The sequence below is a fragment of the Bos javanicus genome, chromosome 11, assembly GCF_032452875.1.
Source record: "Bos javanicus breed banteng chromosome 11, ARS-OSU_banteng_1.0, whole genome shotgun sequence".
Lineage (NCBI taxonomy): Eukaryota > Metazoa > Chordata > Mammalia > Artiodactyla > Bovidae > Bos > Bos javanicus.
In genome coordinates this window covers 87761069-87784836 of record NC_083878.1, presented here as the reverse complement: position 1 = coordinate 87784836, position 23768 = coordinate 87761069, and the positions used below count along the sequence as shown (strand labels likewise).

Genomic DNA, 23768 nt, shown 5'->3' with positions numbered 1-23768 from the left:
TTGGGGCTGAAATGAATCCGTTGAGGCTACAAAGAGCAACCGGAAGTGGCAGCGTCGGCCCCCGTTTACTGAGTGACTGTCATGCTCCAGACATCGTCCCAGGCCCTTTGTCTTATCTAGCCTGAACAAGAGCTCTGTTTTAAAAAGGTGGCTAAAAGGTTTATTCTTAAATCACAATTATGAACTTTTTAAAAACCACAAACCCTATCAGAAAAAATTGAGCACCAAAACCTAGAGCTGTGTGTAATGTACAGTTGCATTTGTCCCACTTACTAAGAAGTGTGTTGTGTACTTCATAAAATATATCTAAAGTAGAAATTTTAAAGGCTCAGGAGAAACATACAGTTTTTCCCAGCATATTTTTTTGTGCTCCCTTCTTTGGAAGCAGCAATTTAGAGCTCACTGCTCTTTCTTAGCTCTGCCTACAAGGGTCAAGTTCTTTCACTTTCCCAGAGCCTTTCTTGTCCATCTGTGTGCCATGGACTCCAAGCTTTCCAACCTTCTGGGACCTGAGGGGGCCCAGGAGATGACACCCCATTTTCCTGCGTTGATTTGGAACCGCTTGAGAGATTGAAGGTCCGATTCATTGTTGAAAATCGCTGCATCCGCTGACCTGGTTCCCACGTATGGGGGTAGCTGAATCCCAGACTTGGACTCGGGGCCCAGGCGGGACCAGAGGGGCAGACCCACCCCTGCGCTGTGTCCTGGGGGTGTCCCAGGGGTGTCTGTCCTTCTGAGCCCCTCGGGCAGGGAGATCTTTTCTCTCACTGTCTACTCCTCTCCTCTGGGGCATAAGTACAGGAAGACAGAATGTCTCAGGAATGGTGACCTTCCACCTGGAAGCATGAAAACAGGGCACCAGAGGCTCCCCATCCTCACCCAAACTCTGGAAACCAGAACCTACAGCCCCTTTCTGGCTCAGGGGCCCGAGAGGGTAGGTGCCCCGGGTCTCCAGGAATGTGTGACTCCCAGACCCTGTCCTCAGGTGCTTTGAACATCAGGGAGACGCAGTCCCAGGGCATGGGGTGGGGGGTGTGTCCAGTCCAGACCCCTGCTGTCCCACCATCCTGCTGTCTCCATTCCTGCATTGCTGGTTCAGCCCTTATCACAGGTCCCTTCCTTTGCTTTTTCGTTCACTGCTGTCTTGTTAGACTGATCCTCTTGGAACAGACCTAGAGCCCAGCCTGCCTGAGGCCCCATGTGTGTTCTGGCCATCCCTGAGGCTCACTTCCCTGACGACATGGCTTGTAAATGCCCTGGACCCCCCAGATCTGCTGGGGCCCCGTGTCCCCTCGACGAGGCCCCCTGTCCAGGGACAGTGCTCTGGGAGCAGAGGTCGTGTGGGTCAGGGCTGGTTAACCCGCCTTCCTGCTGCCCTGGCTCCTGCCCTATCCTGCCGGGCCCCCGTCTTCTTGACATGATGCTGCACCCTCCATCTGCAAACACTGTGCTTTGGCTCATGGTTCCAGAGGGTTCTCCGCAGGCTGGACCATCCACTAGGGCTTGGCGCGCTGGGCAGCTGTGACGCACAGCCATGGTGGCCCCCTGGACCAGCTGGCCCCTGTGAGCCAGCCAAGCCCAGCAGAAGGAAGGCAGTTCCCGATTCCCGGGAATCCTTCCTCCCTTTGCCCCCTCCCATCTGCCCACAGCCCACAGGCTCCCGGGTGCGGTGCAGGGGTTCATCCTGTCACCCCCCTGAAGGCGGCTATGTTTGGCTGCGGGATGCTGTTCATGTTGCGTGGAGCGGTGGGGCCTTAGCAGGTGCCTGGCTGTAAACTGAGGCTCTGATACCAGGGTTCAGTCTAGATTCTCAGTACGCCACATCACCCACTGTGGCATGCTACTCTAATCTTCAGCTTTGTCTCCGGAGACAGAGCAATGAGGCACCTGGAGTTTTGCCACCATAGACCCTGGGCCAGGCTAGAGGCCCAGGCAAGGGCTCCTGAGAGCCTGGAGCTCAGGACACCCTGAACTTGGTTCACAAGGACTAGGAAGACTTAGGAAGCCTCCCCACCCCGATCATGAAGCTGGCATGTTTCTCTGTCCTTCGCACCCACCCCCCAAACGACCCCCTCTCCGTGTCGTGTGACCTGCCACCAGGAAGCGTGGCCTTCTCCAACCCAGACCCCTTGGCTGTTCCTTCAGCCGCGCCCCCTGAGAGGCTGTTTGGGCACAGCTTAACCTCCCAGAACATCCCCCTCACCTGTGTCCCTGTGGTTCACTGAGGGCAGGAGCCCCAGAAGCATCACTGCTCCCACTGTTGTTGTTTCCATTGTGAAAACAGGAAATGAAAATACTTGTTCGCTGCAAAGCACTGGGCCTGGTGTTCCCGTTCAGTTTCTTTGTTTCATTAGATGTTGGAGAACCCAGTCTCCATCGGGTGTTGAGCAGGGTGCTGGGGGTGGGATGAATAAGTCCCTGTTCCTAAGACCCCAGTCACCCGATTTGCACTGGGCCTGGTGTTCACATTCAGTTTCTTTGTTTCGCCAGATGTTGAAGAACCCTACCTCGGTCAGGTGCTCAGCTGGGTGCTGGGGGTGGGACAAATAAGTCCCTGCTCCTAAGACCCCAGTGACTCCGGATTTGCACATCCATTCAGGAGTGTGCCAAGTGCCACGCTGCTGGGGTGGCCTGGCTGCCACCAGCCATGGTGTTTACGGGGTACCCACCACATCCAGTACAGAGCCTGTGTCAGCGAGCAGTGATGAAACCTGCTCGTTTCTAACTAGGTCAGGGGGTTGATTGGCAAATGAGAACCTTACCTTGAAACAGACATGTTTTCAGTGCTTTGGTGTATTGAATGCTTTCATGTAAAATCCCATTTTATCATTATTTGCAGACTGGCAAGGTAGGTATCATCCCCATTTTTCTATTAAAAAAACCGAAGCTCAGGGAAGCCACCTTGCCTGTGGTCACAAAGCCAGTAAATAGAACCACGATTGAATGTGAATCTTGGCTTCCTGGCCCAGGTCCCCCCTCGCTGGCAGGAGTAAATGCTGTTACATCTCTCTCAGCTAGAGCGCAGGTTCTTCTTGGGGTGGGAGGTTGGGGAAAGAATAGAAACTTGAGTTGAGCCGAGTTCCTGCTCCTCCCCGTCCATGGAGGCTTTCTGTCCAGGGGACATTTTACGAGAGCCCTCCTCTGAAACAGGCATTCTTGTCTCTGGTTTTATGGGTACCTCTGGGGTTTGGGTTTTGTCCAACTTCATTAAAGGCAAACCACTTTATTGCTCTATTTCTTAGCGACCATTAAATAAATCATCAGCTGTGTGAGTAGTGTGGAGCGGTGGAAGGTATTAATAATTGAGTGCACTGAAACAGACTTTTGTTTTTGCAGCTTGCCAAGAATATCGGGAACGCAGGCTTCAATGAAATCATGGAGTGCTGTCTCCCCGCTGAGGACTCAGTCAAACCCAACCCGGGCAGCGACATGTACGTATGCGGCTGGCGGGTCTCGCTCGCTGAACTAAGGCTGGCTTGCCCCGGGCCCCCAGAGGCAGGGGGCTAACAAGTCTGGGTGTATCGACTGTTGCTTCTTCAAGGAAGAAATCAGCCTGCGTTGTGTATAAAGTCTCTGCAACCCTTCCGGGTGTTGAGGTAGAAATTTGATGTGGCAGTTTTTCTTAGAAGCCGTAGGCAAGCAGATTTCCCTGGGGGTTGGGGGGGAAACACTGAGTGTCGCCCTCTGTGTGGGCACCGCCTTGCCTCTGTCTCAGGGCAGGGTCGTCGCCCTCCCACCTGAGTTCTCTCTGAATTCTGAGCTGCTGAGAGGGTGGGTTGTCATAGATACGTGGTTATGTCTGGTCCTCAAAGCAAATGTTGAGTGTGTCGTTCCCTTCAAAAAAAATTTTGTTTCTGTTTTAACTGTTGACACGAAACCTGATTAAGACACGTTCGTGCCTTGTCATGCACCCAGCTGGCCCACTGAGGCAGAGCTGATAGCAGGGGAATTTCCTACCAGTCTTATCATATAAAGCATAAACCACCCGGGCCACACACTGCTCCTTGAGAGAGGTGATGGGTGACTGGGGGCCAGGGCAGTGCCTGGCCTTCCCCCCAAGGCTCCAGCCCTGTTCTCCCTGGGTGGCCTGTCTGCTGCACCAGGACTGGGGTGATTTACCCACTCTAGGAGGGCACAGTCAGGCAGATGGGGGTGGTCCCAGGCCAGTTCAGCATTTGAGTGGTATTGCTGTTCAGTGTCTCAGTCGTGTCCAGCTCTTTGCAACCCATGGACTGCAGCACGCCAGGCCTCCCTGTCCATCACCAACTCCTAGAGCTTGCTCAAACTCATGTCCATCGAGTCAGTGATGCCATCCAACCATCTCATCCTCTGTCGCCCCATTCTCCTGCCTTCAATCTTTCCCAGCATCAGAGTCTTTTCCAGTGAGTCAGCTTTTTGCATTGGGTGGCCAAAGTTTTGGAGCTTCAGCATTAGTCCTTCTAGTGAATATTCAGGGTTGATTTCCAGTCAGAGTGTGTTTTGGCAGGAAAGGGAAAGTGAGAAATATGTGCTCAGAAACTTCCCTGGTGGTACAGTGAATAAGAATCCACCTGCCAATGCAGGAGACACAGGTTCGATCCCTGATTCTGGAAAATTCCACATACCATGGAACAGCTAAGCCTGTGCTCTGCAACTACTGAAGCCGGCACACCCTGGAGCCTGTGCTCTGCAGCAAGAGAAGCGACTGCAATGAGAAGCCCCACTCACTGCAATGAGAGGAAGCCTGTGTGCAGCGGTGAAGATCCAGTACAACCAAAAAATAAATAAAAAGAAGAAATAAATAATTTAAAAAAAAGAAATATGTACTCAGAGAGAAGAGAAAATCCATTCACTGAGACAGCCGTCCCCTGGGAGTAACCAGAGCGAGAGCTGCCGGCAGGGCTCCCCCAGGTGTCAGGCGAGGTCCCCGAGCAGTGGTGGGGAGAGGGTTTCATGCTGTGGGGGCGGGTCTTTGGAGCCAAGGTCACAGGATCTGTGTTCTTTGGCCTTGGGTGAGGTGACTTCCCTCCAGGGAGGAGCGGGTATCAGGAGGTGAGCGTGGGTGGGGTTGGATTAGCGTCAGTCGTCTGGGTCCTGGAGCAGATGGCGGTGGTGTGGCATTTCCTTGAGATTGCACGAGGTGTGATTTTAGATTCCAGGCACGGGGCTTACCCAGTTGGTATCCTCTCCTGCTAAGGATCTGAGTTCCAAGTCTGTATCCTTACCCAGAGCTGGAGAGACAACAAGGAGGTGTAGAAACCTGCATCCTTGCCCACCGCGGGAGCTGGGAGGGTTCGTCAGTTTCCCCGGGCCCTTTTCCTTTAATAGAAGCAGAGGGACAGCCATCCCCCTGCTCACCGAGTCGCTGGGACACACATCAGGGGTGAGGGGGTCACTCACCTCGTGCTTGGTCGGTGTTGGCTGCCCTTGTTGCTCACTGTGGGTGTGGGTGCTGAGAAGTTCGGGTCCTCTCGAGGCAGGTGTCCGTGGAGAGGTCCCTTGACATGGGCTGACTGGGTGTATGAGAAGGTCTGTTAGGACAGAGACGTCGTGGTCCCCTGGGGCACTTCACTAACTGTCTCATAGACACCTGCTCTCACGGTGAAGGGCATGGTCTCCTGAAACCCTGTAGTATTGATCCACTTTGAACAAAGTATAAGACATGGTCACTGATTTCTTCCAAGTACCAGGGGTACTTTATAAAAGCAGAGCATTTGTTTATTCTGGGGGAAAATGGTTCTAAAAAGTGAATCCTGTCTGCGTGGGACTCTTGGATATAAATGTTCCATCTACATTGAGACCCTGCCCCGCCCCCCAGCCTTGGCACCAGTGAAAAGATGTTTACTCCCCTCTTTTTTTTTTTTTTCAAAATGAGGGCAGATGACCAACGTGACAGCAAACTGGCACCCACGTGGATGCCCCCTCAGCTGAAACCAGTTGTGGGCGGAGCTCTGTTTTAAAGCATTTCATCCCACTTTACATTGTACGTAGGTGTCCACATACTTTTTTCTGGTAAATCTCACCTTACTCGTGTTTGCATGTCCCACCACAATATGTTGCTTGTGATGGGAAATATTTGTACATAAACAAGGAATCAATGAGTAAGAGGTGAAGCTCTAGTTCAGTGACTACTTAGAGAAGCTACTGTCTTACTTCCAGATTAAAAGGAGTGCACTGCTCCTGGCTTTATCTCAAAGCAGCACACCATCTGCAGATGAATCTGTTGAAAGGGAAGCCAGAGACCGTCTCATGGCCTGTGAATCCCCAGATGGATTTGGGGGTATGTTGAGAGATATAAATAGGCAGGAAGCAGGGAGCTTCCTGCTCACAGAGGCCAGAACCATTTCTCTCCTGTGATTCAGGTCGCTCACGCACGCCCTGTCCTTTGGAAGTATAAGAAGCCTCCCTCTCTGAACGCATGCCAACACATTCTTATTAAATTCATTGCTTTCCTCCAAAAGCCTTAACCTTTCCCAAAAAAAGAAGGGGTGGAGGGGTCACACTGGCAGAGTCAACTTCCACCAGGAATCCGTGGGGCCTGGTGTGGCCCAAACAGACCTGTACCTGTGCTGGGGGAGGGACCACCTTCCGGGTTTGGGACCCAGAGCCTGGACAAGTGGATAAAACATTTAAAAAATATAAGGTTCAGTTTATCAGTAGCCCCTTCCTGAGGGTCCATAGTGATGCTGCCCCAAAGTGATTATTGGAGCCGTCTAAGCCTTGACACCTGTTCAGCCCTGCCTCCCGTCATAAGAGACCTGTAGAGTTTCATCTGACGGGTTGTTGGTTTTGTCAAGCCAGGACGGTCACCAGGCAGCAGCCAGAGCATCACTCTGGCCGGGAGCCCCTGCAAGGAGAGCTCAGTCCAGCGGAGCAGGGCGGCCCTCGGAGCTGCCGGGCTGCTGGAGGCCATGGGCTCACGTTCACAACGCTGTTGCAAGGATCAGATGGACAGCCCAGCTCCACCCGACCTGTGGCCTGCAGTAACCGTCCCCTGTGGGGGACACGTGTGAAGTCCCCCAGCACAGTTCAAGCGAGGCAGCATCTATGGACACCTAGGTGGTAGTTTATTAGGTGAAGCTGGCAAAGTGTTGTGTGCCCCCGCTGGGATCCTGGAATTGACCCACCCACTCCTGAACCCTGGTGGGCTGCAGCAAGGACCCACGTGGGTCGACCTGGGGGCCTTGGGCCCTGACGATCATAGAAGCAGGTGCGGTGGGTGTCCTGGTCCCAGGGTAGGAGCGAGCGGTGCCCCAGCCAGGAAGAGCCGGTGGGTCCCCCCAGCACCTCTTCACTCTGTGCTGCCCTGGTTATTGCATGCAGAATCCTGGGCTGAAGGCCTCAGTGTGCTGTCTCCGTCTCTGTGATCCCGCAGAGGCCTGCGCGTAGACGTCATCAGCTTGTGCATGCCTCAACTGTGTGCTTTTGCACAGGATAAGGAGGTTTGAGTCGCTGGCCCAGAGTCACCAGGGTGGGGGTCCGGGGGGGAATGCCTTGATCCGTGCTGAATTTTTGTCTTTGGAATTTTTAACACTTTGGTTGAAATATGACTCACATACCATCACAGTTCACCCATTTAATGTATAGTTCACTGGCTTCTAGTATGTTCTCAGTTGTTCTTACATCACCACAAGCAATTTTAAAACATTTTCTTCATCCCATCACAAAGCCCTGTCCCTGTTAACCATCCCCTACTCTGTCCCCTTACGCCCCCCTCTACCTCCCCCAACACCCCCTCCCCTCCAGCCTGGGGCCACTGCTCCCCGCTCCCTATCTCTATGCATTTGTCGGTTCCGGGCGTTTCAGTGAATGGAATAACACCACGTGTGGTCTTCAGTTGTTGGCGTCTTTGATTTAGGATTTCAGGATGTTTCCAGGGCTCATCCACGTGAGTGCTTCATTCTTTTTGTGGCTGAGTCATACTCTTGTTATGTGGACACCACATCTTTTTCACCTGTTCATCAGCTGATGGACCCTTATGACTTGGTTGTCATGGGTAATTAGTGTTTACTGTCCCTCAAACACCGTGTCTAGGTTTTTATTGTTGCTGTTGCTGCTTGTTACGGTCCTTGGAGTGAGATGCTCAGTCCTCTGGACCAGGAGCCGCCGTTTTTCTTGCTCTGTCTTTCGAGTTCATCAGTACTTTCCGAGGCCCTAAGGACCTGCTGGGAGTGCAGCAAAGTGTCATCTCGTGTGCTTCGCCCAGGCTGTGTGTATTTCACAGATAAGATTTCGGGTCACAAACCTGCCCAGGGTCACTTGACGGTCTACGGCGGGGGAGGATTTTGGCTCCCCTGGAGTTGCTGCTGCTCCACGCTCCTTGGAGAGGTGGGGTCTGTGCCCTCAAGACCAAACTAGAGCCAGGAAATAGACCATGAAGATGGACAACTTGTTTGATTTCATGGGGCACATGGGGAACCTGGCTGCCAGGCATGGTGTCCACAAACAGGAAAACAGTCTTCCCTTGGAGTCTGCCAGTCCCCCCACCCGGCTGCTTATCCCTTAGACCCAGACCTTGATACCTCTTGTCTTGGGTGTCCAGCCTCCTGAAAGTGGAGAGGCAGAGTGGACGCTGGTGCTGCAGGAGAGCCACATGCCGCCTGCCTCCTGCTCTGTACTTTTCTGCCCGTGCCGCTTGTTACCATGTTGTTGTTCAGTCGCCAAGTCAGGTCCAACTCTTTGCCACCCCATGGGCTGCAGCATGCCAGGCTCCCTGTCCTTCACCATCTCCCAAAGTTTGTTCGAACTCATGTCCATCGAGTTGGTGATGCCATCCAGCCATCTCACGCTCTGTCACCCGCTTCTCCTCCTGCCCTCAATCTTTCCCAACATCAGTATCTTTTCCAATGAGTCAGCTGTTAGCATCTGGCGGCCAAGGTATTGAAGCTTCAGCATCAGTCCTTGTTACCATGAGGGGGTGGGATTATTTTTAACTCATTACAGATGAATGGATGTTAAGGCCCTTAATCATTTACAGGGCAGTTATGTTTGATTTCAGGAACGCAAGGAAGGACTACATCACTGCCAAGTACATTGAGAGGAAATACGCACGGAAAAAACATGCGGATAATGCGGCCAAGCTTCACAGTCTTTGTGAAGCCGTGAAAACAAGAGACATTTTTGGATTACTTCAAGCATATGCCGATGGTGTGGATCTTACAGAAAAAATCCCACTGGCCAATGGACATGTAAGAAAGGACATGTAGAAACAGAAAGGGTTGGGGGGTTTGATGGGGAGTGAGAAAGCAGTGTCATCAGAAGTGCTGACAGTGTCATGAAACACCCTGAGAGAAGAGGCAGTGAGTCCTGGGTGAGAGGAGATTCATGGTTGATTCTTCAGCCAAACTGTGGTGGCAGCTCTGGGAAGAGAGTCTATCCCCAGGGAAGGAGCCTTTTCTCAGAGGCCTAAGCGTCATCATGTTAATGATGCAGGGAGGGGGTCAGAAACCTTGAGAGGACTTTGCAATGAAACCCCCGAATTTCTCATTCTTTCCCGGGGAGGGAGGAGGACTAGGACCAGTCTCTAAATGATAGGCAGTCTCTAAACTCCCAAGGGCAGAATTTGCCATGGGGATTGGCTTCCCTGGTGGTTCAGCTGTAAAGAATCTGCCTGCCAGCGTAGGAGACTCAGGTTTGATCCCTGGGTTAGGAAGATCCCCTGGAGGAGGGCATGGCAACCCATTCCAGTATTCTTGCCTGGGAAATCCCATGGACAGAGGAGCCTGGCAGGCTACATACAGTCCATGGGGTTGCAAGACACAACTTAGCAATAGGTAACATGTTTAAGAGATAGGTTTTTCAAAGGACAGACTCAGAGGCTTTTAGAAGAGAAATACATGCTTTCACTCACATTGGCCGCAGAGCTGAGTGCTCCCCTTGGGATTCTGGAATGTTTCTGTTTGGTCTTCAGGAGCCAGATGAGACTGCCCTCCACCTTGCCGTCAGGTCCGTGGACCGGACTTCTCTCCACATTGTAGACTTTTTAGTTCAGAACAGGTAGGTGTCCTTAAATCAGGGCCAGTGTTTGATTTTGCTCCTGGGTGTTTCTGGGGAAGGGATCAGGGGTTGCCTCACTGCTTCTGCGGTGTGGCCAACGTGCTGAAATTTCCTCAGGTGTGACTAGGATTACACGACAGCGAAACGGCTGCGGGTGTGGGGTGTTCCCGTGCAGTCTTAACCCCTCCTGGTGTCAACAGCATCCAGCTTCCAGTGTCGGGGGCTCAGGGGGACGCCCCATGAATAGGTCTGCTGAATTCTAAGCCCCTGGAAAGCAGCCTCTGGCTGCAGCCCCCTTGACTGTCAAGTGGGGGAGTAGTCCCCATGATGTCAGGCAGGGCAGCCCCCAGCTTGTCCTGTGAGGTGGGGGTCCCATGACATCAGGCAGGGCAGCCACCAGCTTGTCCTGTGAGGTGGGGGTTCCCATGACGTCAGGCAGGGCACCGTGAGCAAAGGGAGAGGGAAGCAGGAAGCAGGGCTCCACCTCCAACACGGGCTGAGGCAGGATTGTGGGCGTTTTGCTTGGTAGGAAAAGCTGTTATTTTCAATTAGAGCATGCCTGTGGAGAGGACATGCATGGGCAGTTTCCTTGGCCCCAGCGCTCCCATCAGGTTCGTCCTGCCTTGTTTGGTGCAGGGCTGGCCTGACGGTCGGAGTCTAGTCGTGAAGCCCAGTCGAGGTGCATCATGTCTCCCTGAGCGTGGGTTTGGGTGGGGGTCAGGGCAGGGAATGGCCAGAAGCCACAGAAACTCTTCAGCAAGTGCAAAGCGAGGAGACGTTTTGCGTTTTGTGTCTTCTGCCGTTTCTAGAAGGAAGAGGGAAGAGATGGCTGGGGCTGGAGGAGCAGCTTGGGGGCAGTCAGCTCCTTCCCCAGGAGCTGGGAGCTCATTGGATGCCTGCGGGGAGCTGCCCACTCAGCACCAGGAGTGTGGAGGGGCTTGGAGCAGTTGTGCGGTGCCAGCTTCCTTAGAGCAGACTCTCGGGGCAGAAGGGCAACCCTGGTCCCTCTTCTCAGGAGCGGAGAGTAGAAAGATCAGAGATCAGGCTCTTTTTTACTGAAAATATAGCTGCTTGGAAAAAGGCACAGTGAACGTGGCTGGTTTCCTCCTGTCGGGATCCTGGGCATCGTCTCCCAGTGGGCCCTCCGTGTCCCCACGTGTCTGTCCAGGGCGGAGCCCTGCTGTCCCGCTCAGTGTGACTACGGCCGCCCCACCAGTGGGCTGAGTGGCTTGTCCTGGGATTGCCCAGTCCGTTCTGTGTTGGCAGAACCCGTGTGGTCCTCTCATTCCCCCGGAGCCTGTTTTCAGGGTGGTCCAGGGCAAGCCAGCTCAGAGGAGCCTGGTGACTCTGAATTTTAGAAAAAGTGGCCTTTCCCCTTCCTGGTAAGAGTGTTGTCAGTAGGATGAAAAGAGCTCAGCCCAGCCTTCCGTGCAGTGGGACACACTGGTGGGGCCTTAGCAGTGCAGTGGGAGAGACCCTAGTTCACCTGTCCCTCTCCCAGCCCCTGGTCAGGGGTGTACAGGTGCCTCGCCCCCTTTTTTTGGCCGGCTCTGCCATCGCCGTTTATTCCCTGTTGGCCTTAAATCCAGGCCACCTCCTGCCACAAGCTGGGCTGGCACTGTGGCCCCCCACCTGGAGGAGGACGAGAGGCCCTGCCAGCCACGAACCCCAGTCCCCTGCGCAGCACCCCAGCCCTCTGACCTGAGACTTCCCTGTCCTCCTCCTCTCTCTCTCTCTCTGCGTCCGTCCTTGCCAGCGGGAACCTGGACAAACAGACGGGGAAGGGCAGCACAGCCCTGCACTACTGCTGCCTGACCGACAGTGCGGAGTGCCTGAAGCTGCTGCTACGGGGCAAGGCCTCCATTGGCATCGGTGAGCCTCAGCCCCGCCTCCTCACTGACCCCTCCGGCCACTGGGCTCCGGGCAGAGCTGGGAAGCCAGCGCCACCCAGCAAGACAGGGCCCACTCTGCCAGGCTGCTGCAGTCCAGTACTTATCAGCAGTTTTCCTCTGCTGTCTCGTGGACTTGCCCCCATGTTGCAGGCATTTTCTGGGCTCTGAGAGGCAGAGGGTGGCCTGCAGCTGTTAACTAGTGGCCAGGTGACCCTGGACAAGGTTCAGGCATCTTGCCCTCCTTTTCCTGACTCCACCTTAGATCAGACTTGGTCCCTCACTGGCCCTGGGTGGGCACGTTTACTGCTGGGAGTCACTGCCCACTGCCCCTCTGTTCACTGGCATGGAACCTCCTCCATGAGGGACCATGTCTGCTTGGCTTCCATCGCTTCCTCCTCCCAGGGCCCTGACCTGCAGCTGGCCGGGCACAGCCTAACCCCCAGGACATCTGGCTGTGATGTGTCCTGGGGAGGAGCTTTGAAGAATTATCAAACTATCCAGACAAGACTGGAAAAAAGGCTCATGCCTGCTTGAGAGCTGAGTTTTTTATTTTTTAATTAATATCCAACCTCATTGACTGAGGCTTGTTTAGAAGAAACTACACAATTCCAAATTTACAGACTACTTATTAATTAAAGGAGGTGTAAAGTCTTTCAGCCAGGTGCCCGGAACTAGATTAGCAGTGCTTTTGGTTTGACAATTACCATGAACTGCTTTACGCAGTGAATTATGCCTTGGATATTTAGTTTTACATTAGTTGGCTTAACTTTAGTGCTTTTACTTTCATGATTAGTTCAAATCTTGTCTTTTAAAATGTTACTGACTGCACACTGCTTAGGTCTGTATGATTTCAGAACAGATGAGCCCTGATGGGGGCTAAGTTGCCGGAATTCATCAGTCAGTTTCATTTGGGCTGCTTGACTGGGTCTCTATTTAATAGCCTCCGGGTATCAGACCTTTGCTTGATTTGGCCACAACATGTCCTTTCATCCCACCGTCCCTTAGCTAACGAGTCAGGAGAGACACCACTGGACATCGCCAAGCGACTCAGGCACGAGCGCTGTGAGGAGCTGGTGAGTCTCCCCCGGTGGGGTTGGGGTTGCTCCTTGGGGAGGGTCCGCAGGAGGGTCCTGAGCAGATCCCAGTGTCCTAGAGGGGACAGCTCGGAGCAAGTGTCCTGGGGCACCTTTAGAGAGGAGGGGACCACCTGCCTAGTGGTGACACTTTTGGAACATGAGTCAGTATTTTCTGGTTGGACGTGTTGGAGGCTCTGGCTTTGGGGGTGAGTGGAGCTGAGGCCCCCTGGGTTTGCAGGGAGCTCCACTGTTGTGGCTTGGGAAGGTCGCGCCAGCTCTCCCCACTGTTGCCTTGTTTGTAGAGTCATCTACACCAGTCTGCAGGGTCGTGGTGTATTTGAACTCTGTGAAGCTGTGGGCACATACTAAGTGCTCAGTAAACAGAGCCATTAACAGTCACTGCTGTAGAAAATGAGGAACGTTATTATCCTGAGCTCTTGGTGTCCATTAACTCATTTAATCTTGATAACCCTTAGGACACTGATTAGTGGGCACCTACTGTTTCCCCTTAGGATACTAATTAGTGGGCGCCTACTGTTACCCCTTAGGACACTGATTAGTAGGTACCTACTCTTACTCCATTTTACAGATGAGGAGACAGCTTCAGAGGGTTAAATAACTTGCCTGCAATCACATGGCTACTGTCTGGCTTTGGAGAAAATTTAGACCCTGATGTGCTAAGATACCCATTTATCTGATGCAATAACTTCTCACCTGTGCATCTAGAATGAAACCAGCTGTCCACTTTCCCGGAGAAAGCTGAGAGAGCAGTCATTCACATCATTTTCCGCAGGGCTTAATTCTCTTGCGTTGGTCAGGAAAAGTGGGGTCTACAGTTAGCGGGCTTGTTCCTTCTTGAATTCAGTGCTCCTTGTGTGGTGGTGGGTACCCAAGGGCTGGCCATTGCCTTTTAGACCTCAAACACTCCTTGGCTGCATGCTGTGACTTTGTAGCTTACAAAGCACTAAATGGGAATTGTTGGGTTTGAGCTTCCAGGGTATGTGTAGATTCGGGAGGGGCGATTGGCCTGAGATGCAGCAAATTAAATAAGCCAGCCTCATGCTGGGGCACAGCTTCTCTGGGGCACAGGCCCGCTGCCTCTAGATCCACATCTGCTTTACAAGGTTGAGTGTGTGAGCAGCGTCACTGACGGCCCGTTGTCATTCTTAGCTGAACCAGGCCTTGTCTGGAAGGTTTAATTCTCACGTTCACGTGGAATATGAATGGCGACTGCTCCCTGAAGACCTGGATGAGAGCGACGACGACATGGACGAGAAGTTGCAGGTCTGTGCCAGCTTGTAAAACGTGAAGAGTTTTATGATGAGCATCCTTCAGAGCAGTGTGGGTCCTGGCCTATATTTAGGGCAGAAAGCTGTTGTAGGAAAGGAAATAGAGTTTACTTTGTGCTTCTGCTCATCTCAGTAGTTCTTGGGTTTTAACCATCCCACAACTGCCCCTCTCTCACAGCTCCTACAGATGTGACTTTACGGGACATTGTGTTATCATGGCAGCTGCTCACCTTCTGATACGAAGGAGAGATACAAGAGGGCCTCTGATTCTGGTGGATGTTAGAGGAAGCTCTCTCACTGAGAATGACGTGATGAAAAGCCATGTTTCCCCCAGGAGTGGTTTTTGTGTTCACCGAGTTGATCTTTAAAACCTTCACTGAAATCAGTGACCCTTAGAGCTCATCTGGTCCAACCCTTTCCTATGTCAGATGGGTCATTCAAGCCTCAAGACTGAGAGGCTGGCTTGGCCACAGTGAAGCCAGCACTTGGAAACTGCCCGGGGGCTCTTACCTCTTCCTCTAGCTACTCCTCAGGATGCTCTGGCTTGGGGCCACCCCTGGAAGGTAACCACTTGGGGGCACCCCTGGAAGGTAACCACCTTCACACTCGTCTCAGAGTCAGAGTCAGACCCAGGACCACTACTCCAAAACCTGTATGCCTAGAAGCTGTGAAATTAGTGGGAGTGCCATGATGTAATGTTTTAATTCTTACTGATGGACTTTAATGTCCTCACGTGTGTATTTCAGAAATATATGGCATTTCTGAAAGCTGTTGGACTCTTCTGTTTCTTAGAATAAGGAATTTCTGAGTTCGCTGTAAAACAGTGTCAAAGTGAGAGGAGCTGGTTATTTTATATTTAGATTTTCCTTTTAAAAAAGTGAAGGTTTGGGACTTCCCTGGTGGCCCAGTGGTTAAGACTCCACGCTCCCAGTGAGGGGGCACAGGTTTGATCCCTCCTTGGGGAACTAAGATCTTGTATGAGTCAGCCAAAAAATAAATAAATAAAAAATACAATAAAGTAAATATTTTTTTAAAAAAGAGAAGCTTTGAAACATCTGCCCCGGCATGAGTGCCTCTTGGTCGGGCACATATCACGTTTTCAGGTTCCCAGGGTCATGTGGGCAGTGACTGGGCGGGTCCTATGGTCCCAGTGAAAGCCCAGCAGCAGTGCTAACACTCATGCCCCCCACTCCACCGCGCACCCCCCGCCCCAACGCCCCAGAGCAGAGAGCGGCGGGCATAGTTCACACAGCTGTGCTCCCTGTTAGAATTTAAACTCTGTAGGAAGAACCACTGGCCATTGAGCTCTATGCACTGGAGCTGAGTGTGAGCCTTTGGTTGGCCAGAGCCTTGACCAGGCAGGTGGTTGTGTGAGGGCAGGTGGGTGTGACAGCCGATACTCATACCTGCTAAATTCTAGGCTCTGGGCCGGTAGTTAAATTTGTACCCGTTTAACAGATGAAAAATAGGATCAGCAAGGCTAGTTTGCTCAAGATCACAGCTGTTAAAACAAAGCTGACATTTGAGATAGGAGTTTGATTGAATTTACCCAAGTCCCTGTGTTCCATGCACATGACCATCAGGTGGAGCAAGGGTCAGCAAACCCGTAAAGGGCCGGATGACAGATGTTCTAAGCTTGTGGGCCTGAAATACGAGCCTGTGTTCCAGCTCCTCTCCTCCAGGGTGGTAGGAGAGCAGCCATGGGCAGCGTGTAAACCACAGGCCTGGCTGCTTTCTGCTAACGTTTTACTTATTAAAACAGGTGGTGGTCCCACAAGTCATAATTTGCTGACCCTGAGCTAGAGGACTCTTCAGAGTCCTAGTTCTATGGGAGGAAGACATTGATCTCCCCTGAATTAGCTGTGTGTCTGTTGGGGATCGGTCACAGCTGTGGGTGCTGTCTGAGAAGGATGCTCGTGGAGGGGACGTGCCGTGAAAACAGAGCTAAACTCAGCCAACTCTGGCTGGTACAGATAAAGCAGCTTATATTCTAAGTTCTTCCCAGAATGAAGAATTGCAGGTTCTTATAAAGCACAGCTCTTTTGGTGGGTGTGTCCATTAAGAGACACGCTAAGAGTGAGGTTTAGGTCTCGCTGCTGTCCTGTAACGGCAGAAATGCGCTGTGCCCAGGTGGTTGAGTGGCGTGCCTGGGCTTGTCACCAGCACATCCGTAGCCATGACTCAGAGGTCAGTGCATCTGCGTCTCACACACCTCTGCCCACCACCCCCGCAGCCCAGCCCTAGTCGGCGAGAAGACCGGCCTGTCAGCTTCTACCAGCTGGGCCCCAGCCAGCTGCCATCCAGCGCTGCAGCTCTGGCGAGAGACGCCGGCAGCCTAGCCAAGGACAAGCAGAGGGGCTTCGTGCCCAGCCTCCTGCAGAACGAGACATACGGTGCCATCCTGAGTGGCAGCCCGCCGCCCACCCAGCCTGCGGCCCCCGGCTCGTCCAGCGCCCCTCCACTCCCGCCACGGAACGTCGCCAAAGGTACGTACCGAGCTGTTGGTCACCCTGGGTGCGGGAGCGCTGTGGTTGGGGTCACGCTTTGGGGACTCTCTACTTGCTTTGTCCCCAGCTAGCTTGCCTGTGGGCCAGCGTCAGGACATGTTTTTCTTTTGGGTCTCTTGTTTTGCACATAACGTTCTTTGCTTCCAAAATGAGCTCCATCATTCTTAGGATGGTGGGAGTGTGTCTTGGCTTCGTTCTTGTTCCGGGCAGGGAGGTGGCTCGTATGACTCAGGGAACACGGGGACTGCACTGGGCAGGCCTGGATGGCCGGGTGAGCCCGGTTGCTGTCCCTGGGTGTTTCCCGCAGACCTGCTTCCTGGTGCTTTTCTCTTTGCTGTCCACCCCTCCCTTTGCCTCCATTCTTCCCCTTTCTATCTCTCTCCTGCCTGTACACGGCCAGCTTATGACGTCTGATTATTTCTTCTCTCTGTGATTCCCCATGAAGTGAAAGATAGAAAGATGCTAATTTGGGAAGCAGTGCTCAGCCTAGCTGTAAAAATACAGAATAGTCCCCGAGGGTCCTGCTGGCACTTCAGGTGCGGCAGCTTTGCTGTCCTGGCCTCAGTCGCTCTTTCACAGCATATTGAGTTTGACACCACAGATGCTATTTCTGTTTTTATAAAAATGGAAACTGAAATGAAATGAAACCTTGCGCCTGCCCGCAAAGGTTAAGTAATTTACCCAGCACTGGAGGCCCACTGGCCATTTTGCTCCTTGAAGGTTCAGCAGGTAGCCAGGCTGGCTCTATGCTGGGGCTCCAGGAGGCTTCCTGGGGGCAGGGGGCAGGAGCCTGCCCTGGGTGTGATGTCCGAGCCCCATGGCTGCTCTAGGCTGATGGCGGCCCCAGAAGTAAGTCCCAGATTGCATTTTGCAGGAGCTACTCTTGGAGAAGGGCACGTAGCCAAGTGGCGGTGATGCTGGGAGGCCTGAAGGCTGTGCTCACAGTGTGGGATGGCTATTGCCCCCCCAACCCCATCCCCCCACCCTGGCTGTGGTGCAGGGCTTTCCACACGGCTCTGCCCCGGCGCTCAGGGAGGCCCAGAGGTCACGGGCAACCCTGGGCAGACCTCAGAAACCAGCCTGCCCCCTTCCGCAGAGCCCGTTCCTCCTCCTAGGCCTGCAGGGAGCCCGGGTGTGAGGAAGGAAGTCACGTCCCACAGCTGGAAGGGGCTCTGGCATGTGAGGCCACTGTGTTCAGGGGGTCTCATGGGGGCGGCTTGTCGCCTTCCCCTCCCTCCTCCCAAGTCCCAGGCGTGTGTGTTGTCTTGTGAGGCTGGAGCTAAATGGTTAGGTCGTCCCCACCTCGTGAGCGGCTTTTCCTGACTGTGTGTGTCGTGGGCGGAGAGGTTCTCTTTTGCTCTGTTGGGTCACAGAACAGCGGGAGAAAGCTGTTCACCTGTTTTTCTTGGCTTCCTTCAAGTCTTAGGATGAGAAGGGTTTGGAGGATTCCCCATGTCTTCCTTTGATGATGGAGATCGCCCTTCACCCCCTCCAGCCCCCTAAAGCCTATCTTTGTTTTCCGTGTGTGCTACCCTTGATCCACGTGGAGTATCCACCCAACAAATGGAAGAAGGTCAGCGCTGTCCCCGTCAGCAGACGTGGCAAGACTCCCCCTACCCCAGGTCTGCCCTATGTGGCCGTGGCCTGTTTTCATCTCCAGGCCCAGCCGGCCATGGGGCCACACGCAGCCTCAGGCATGGTCACGCCTGTGCCCTGGGCAGACACTGCTCCGTGAGGAGGAGCAGGCAGGGTCCAGCCAGAAACACATCCACCCTTCACCAGCTATGTGTGACTTGGCCCTCCTCTCACGTGCTCTGTCTGAGGACAGGTGCCCCCTCGGGTGAGGTGCTGACCCCACAAGAGGATGTAAATGGGTAGAGACGAGCAGATGTCCCATCCCCGAGCGCAGAGCTTAGGAGGGTCACTGTGGTTATCATTTCCCTTTTCAAACTGTACTTCCATTAGAGAAATCGGTAAGATGGAGACCAACTGGGAATTTTCCCAGGAGCATCGTTGGTTTAGTGTGTATTAGTATCTGTCTTCCAGGTGCCAGAAAGAATTTTTTTTTTTTTTAAACAAATGAGTATCCTATTTGTGGTCTTACCGCTGTTCTGTCCACAGAAGGGTCATGTTTCCCGTCGTACAGGGAGAGGATCAATAATGCCGTGTTCTGTTTCTGTTTTTGTTCTGTGCTCCTGCGTGCGTGTGCATGCCTGCGTGTGCATGGGCATGCGTGTGCGTGCGTGTGCAGCTCAGCCAGCCTCCTCCGCTAACGCCCCGTGGAAGACAAACTCTGTAAGCGTGGACAGTATAAGCCGGCAGCGATCTTCGTCAGATCCGCCCGCTGTCCATCCACCGCTGCCCCCTCTCCGCGTGACATCTACCAGTACGTTTTTTTCTCCTTTTTCCTTTCTTGCCATCGGGCTTCGTACTACACGGATGGCTGGTGGGGAGGAGGGGGGTGGTCCTCTTGGCCGCCATGTGGGGAGCAAGCCCCGGCCTGCACACTGCTGGGGGCTCCTCCGTGGCTGCCTCCCTGCGGCCCCCCTTCTCCCCAGCGGCTGGCTGCTGTCTGTCCCACTTCCCACGTGGGCCACCCCCGCCCCTCCTCCGTCTCCAAGCACTCCAGCAGCGTTTCTTTCTCTCTACGGTGGTGCTGGGGCTTCCTCTGGCTGCTCCATGCTTGGGGTACTGGGGTGTGTTCCTGTGGATTAGAATCTGCTCTGTGTTTCCCTTCAGTGTCACGTGTGCACCGGGGGGAGGGGCGGGGGGGTGCAAAGCAGAATTGGGGGGTGGCGACTGGACCAGGAGGCGAGGCCTGGAAGCTGTAGGAGGAGGGGCTCCGGCCTCTCCGAGTGTGGGTCTGCTCTGAGAGTGCCGAGGGTTTCCCTGGGTTTCCATAGCTGGAGTTAAGGTGGGAGAAGCCACCCTGGCTGCAGTCGGTGCCCTCCGGGTGCTGGAGGCCGACGGGCACCTGCCTTGGTGAGGGGCTTCCAGAGGTTGGGGTGGGGCAGGGGCACCCAGGTCCAGGGGCGGCAGCGAGGGGGTTGGTGGTGAGAGGCGCCCAGCAGGTCTCCTAAGCCCACTCTTCTGCCTCATGGTCCTGCGTCCCCAGGGCTGTAGATAGGCATGCGAGAGTCTGCCTTTTGACTTTGCTTTTAAAGCTTATGAAAAAAGGAAAGAAAGCCTGAACTGACCCCTCCCTGCTCAGCCAGCACTCCCCGCCTCCGCCGTCCGGGGCTGAGGCTCCTGAGGTGTCCACGTCCAGGCCCAGGGGCAGGTCGCTGCCTCTGCGCGGACTGCGGGACGTGGGTGCTGGCCGTTGAGAGGGGCGCTGATGTTTGTCAGCAAACGGGAAGGAGGCTGAAGGTCCAGCCCCTTGTCTTACCAGCCCCATGCCCTCGCTGAAAGCCTTGGCTCCCTCATTCTCTGTTAAATGTAGAGAATATAACTTGCTGCCCTGTCCCGTTACAGACAGGAAGCCTTCACGGAGTTGGCTCTTCACAGACTGACCCCAGACTGACCGGTGATACGGGTGGGCCCCAGGGCAGGACCCAGGCCAGGCCTCCTACGGCTGCTTCCCCAGGTTCCCTGGAGGATGGAGATGAAAGGTGGCTTTCCCAGGGGGTGGTTCTAACTGAGAAAACATCTCCAGGCCCATGGAATCATTTTAATCCTCCCTTGAGACCTGGAAGGACTCTCCGCCAATACTGCTGTCTGAAAGTCTTCGGTGGAAATGGGTGTTTTTCCCATGAAATAGTGGAAGGAGAAAAGGAAGCCTTTGTTGGAGGAGCCTCGGGTGGGGAGCCTAGGAACATGATGCCTGAAGGCTGACCCTCTGCGTGTGTGTCTCTTTCTTTTTCCTCTCTGCAGACCCCCTGGCTCCCACGCCGCCCCCTCCAGTGGCCAAAACGCCCAGTGTGATCGAAGCCTTGAGCCAACAGAGCAAGCCGGCCCAGTCCGGACTCCCGCCCAGCAAAGCCCCGCCGCCCTTGCCGCCCCAGCCGCCCAGCCGCCTCCCCCAGAAGAGGCCTGCTCCCGGGTAACTGCTGCTCGTCTGCGTCCCCCTCAGGCCAGCCAGGTCACCATCCATGCTTCCTGCCTTCAGGGGGCTTCCCAGTGCACCTGCCCCACAACTTCACCTGCTGGGGTTTCTTTGAATGTTTTAAATCGTCCACGTTTCAAATCCTGCTGTGACCCCTGAGGTCAAGTGTTGCATGACTAATTCATTATGTTTCAGGGGTCTTCAAAATAATTTACCAAGAATATTTAAACTGCAAACATTTCATACCAGTGTGTGTCTTATATCCACATGATGAATTTAGATTTCTGTCGAATACAGACACTGGGACTGGGGGAGTTAAAGTCCTCAAGACATAGGGCCTCTAGGTCTTACTTGTTCACTCATAGGATTATCTTGAATACATGGACTCTTTGCAGTGCAGGGCATATATTTTCAACAAACTAGGACATTTTCCCACATAAATATAATACAGCCAGCCAGATCAGGAAATTAACGTGGTTGTTATTGTTTAGTCACTAAGTTGTGTCCGACTCTTTGCGACCCCATGGACTGTAGCCTGCTAGGCTTCTCTGTCCATGGGATTCTCCAGGCAAGAATACTGGAGTGGGTAGCCATTTGCTTCTCCAGTGGATCTTCCTGACCCAAGGGTCGAGCCCATGTCTCCTGCATTGGCAGGCAGATTCTTTATCACTGAGCCACCTGGGAAGCTCTTAACCTGGGAAGCTTCCACCTGGGAAGCTCTTAACCTTCCAAAATTCAGACTCCAGGTTTGCCATTTGTCTAAATAAATGTCCTTTACCACATTTATTGTAGTAAAGTTCATGGGATCCAGTTCATGGCTTTCAGTCTGGATCTTTATGGTAGAGAAGTGGTTCCTTTTAGTGGAATGATACTTAGACGCCAAAATTTGGGTGCTCGGTGTCTTCATTGCCATTGGAGTGTCAGTGCTCCCAGGCAGGCCTTGTGAGTGATCAGAACTAGGGATACACATGTGTATATTCATACATGTACATGGATGCTTGTATACATGTATAAACACATTTATTTCTGTTTCTTATCTATATGGATGGAAATCCATGAGTTCACACACTCTCCAATTTCTCTGGTTCTGAGTAACAAACCACACAAAAATGTATTGACTTAAGACACAACTGTCTTATGCTCACGAGTTTGGGTCAGCACAGGGGGAGTGGCTTGTGTTTGCTTGACAACATCTGGGCCTTTAGCCAAAAAGACTCGAGGGCTGGGGGTTGTTCAACAGAGATTCATCAGGAGAGGCCTCCCCAGTCCACACATATGGTTGGTGCTGGCTGCCAGCTGGGACTCCAGCTGGGGCTCTCGGCTGGAATACTTAGCATGTCCTGGCCCATCTCACATCAGGGTGACTGGGCCCAAGAGCAAGTCCTGGAAACCAGCAGGACATCACATCTGCCTTCTGCTACTGCTCGGCACAGGCAGAGCCTGGACTCGGTCAGGGGAAGGTGGGGCACTGCAGTGGCCATGCAGTCCACTCTCGATGTTTTAAATGCTCCACAGGGTTCATTCTATATAGCTTTTTATTCCTTTCTGCATTTGTCACTCCCCTTTCTAATGGTAAAAAAGTCCGGCTCCCATGTTTACTTAACCCTTAGGAAACACATCTCCCATCTCCACCTTCTCCTCTGTGCAGAAGCCTCCTCTCCCTGCTGGAATCTGGGACCCTCCTGGGTTTCCAGCTCCCCTGACAGGCCAGCCCCTGCCCCCAGCCAGGTGGATGCCTTCCTGTGTTCCCTCAGGCAAACCCCCCTCCGGCCCCCATCCATGGACACCTTGGGCTTTGACTCCCTGGGGTGAGGTGGTCTGTTTTCATCCCTGCTCCCAAGTAGGTGATGGAGCCTCTCAACATAGAAACTACATCCTGCATCTGAGAAATCTTCATTGATTGTTTTTTTTTTAATGACTTAGCATCTGTATTTTTCTGTTCTAAGTTATAGTCTAATTCTTACTATTTGGATATCAGATCCCCTTGGCCTTTCCTCTATGTGTATCACCTTTTCTCTTTATTAGAGTAAGCTGATTGCTCTAACAGCCAACCCCTGGACCATCTCAGTGGTTTAACATAAGGAATTCACTTCTTGCTCCCACGAGGTTGAGTGTCCCCATTCTTGCTTGTACAGCAAACCCAAGGGGGTGAGTCAGAGACTCAGACCCCTTCTACTTCTGACTCCACCATCTTTATCCCCTGGGCCGAGGGTTAATTCAAGATTGCCGGGAGAAATATCAATAACCTCAGATACGCAGATGACACCACACTTATGGCAGAAAGTGAAGAACTAAAGAGCCTCTTGATGAAAGTGAAAGAGGAGAGTGAAAAAGTTGGCTTAAAACTCAACATTCAGAAAACTAAGATCATGGCATCTGGTCCCATCACTTCATGGCAAATAGATGGGGAAGCAATGGAAACAGTGGGAGACTTTATTTTGGGGGGCTCCAAAATCACTGCAGATGGTGACTTCAGCCTTGAAATTAAAAGATGCTTGTTCCTTGAAAGAAAAACTATGACCAACCTAGACAGCATATTAAAAAGCTGAGACATTACTTTGCCAACAAAGGTCCATCTAGTCAAAGCTATGGTTTTTCCAGTAGTCATGTATGGATATGAGAGTTGGACTATAAAGAAAGCTGAGCGCTGAAGAATTGCTGCTTTTGAACTGTGGCATTGGAAGAGTCCCTTGGACTGCAAGGAAATCCAACCAGTCCATCCTAAAGGAAATCAGTCCTGAATATTCATTGGAAAGACTGATGCTGAAGCTGAAGCTCCAATACTTTGGTCACCTGATGTGAAGAACCAACTCATTTGAAAAGACCCTGATGCTGGAAAAGATTGAAGGCAAAAGGAGAAGGGGACGACAGAGGATGAGATGGTTGGATGGCATCACCGACGTGATGGTCATGAGTTTGAGCAAGCTCCACGAGTTGGTGATGGACAGGGAAGCCTGGCGTGCTGCAGTCCACAGGGTCACAAA

The 23768-nt window shown here is 53.0% G+C and overlaps 1 protein-coding gene across 4 annotated transcripts in view; it reads left to right on the top strand.

The window, feature by feature from the left end:
- The window catches only part of ASAP2 (ArfGAP with SH3 domain, ankyrin repeat and PH domain 2), a 158573-nt gene that overhangs the window by 128657 nt on the left and 6148 nt on the right, over positions 1 to 23768 (top strand). For 3 of the 4 annotated variants that reach the window (XM_061433340.1, XM_061433342.1, XM_061433343.1), the window contains 9 exons: positions 3337 to 3431; positions 8978 to 9167; positions 9890 to 9975; positions 11732 to 11847; positions 12873 to 12940; positions 14114 to 14227; positions 16466 to 16718; positions 18991 to 19125; positions 20613 to 20781. In XM_061433340.1, coding sequence (XP_061289324.1) covers positions 3337 to 3431; positions 8978 to 9167; positions 9890 to 9975; positions 11732 to 11847; positions 12873 to 12940; positions 14114 to 14227; positions 16466 to 16718; positions 18991 to 19125; positions 20613 to 20781 — 1226 coding nt within the window. The remainder of the gene's footprint in view (positions 1 to 3336; positions 3432 to 8977; positions 9168 to 9889; positions 9976 to 11731; positions 11848 to 12872; positions 12941 to 14113; positions 14228 to 16465; positions 16719 to 18990; positions 19126 to 20612; positions 20782 to 23768) is intronic. The other variant, XM_061433341.1, reaches the window with a different exon arrangement.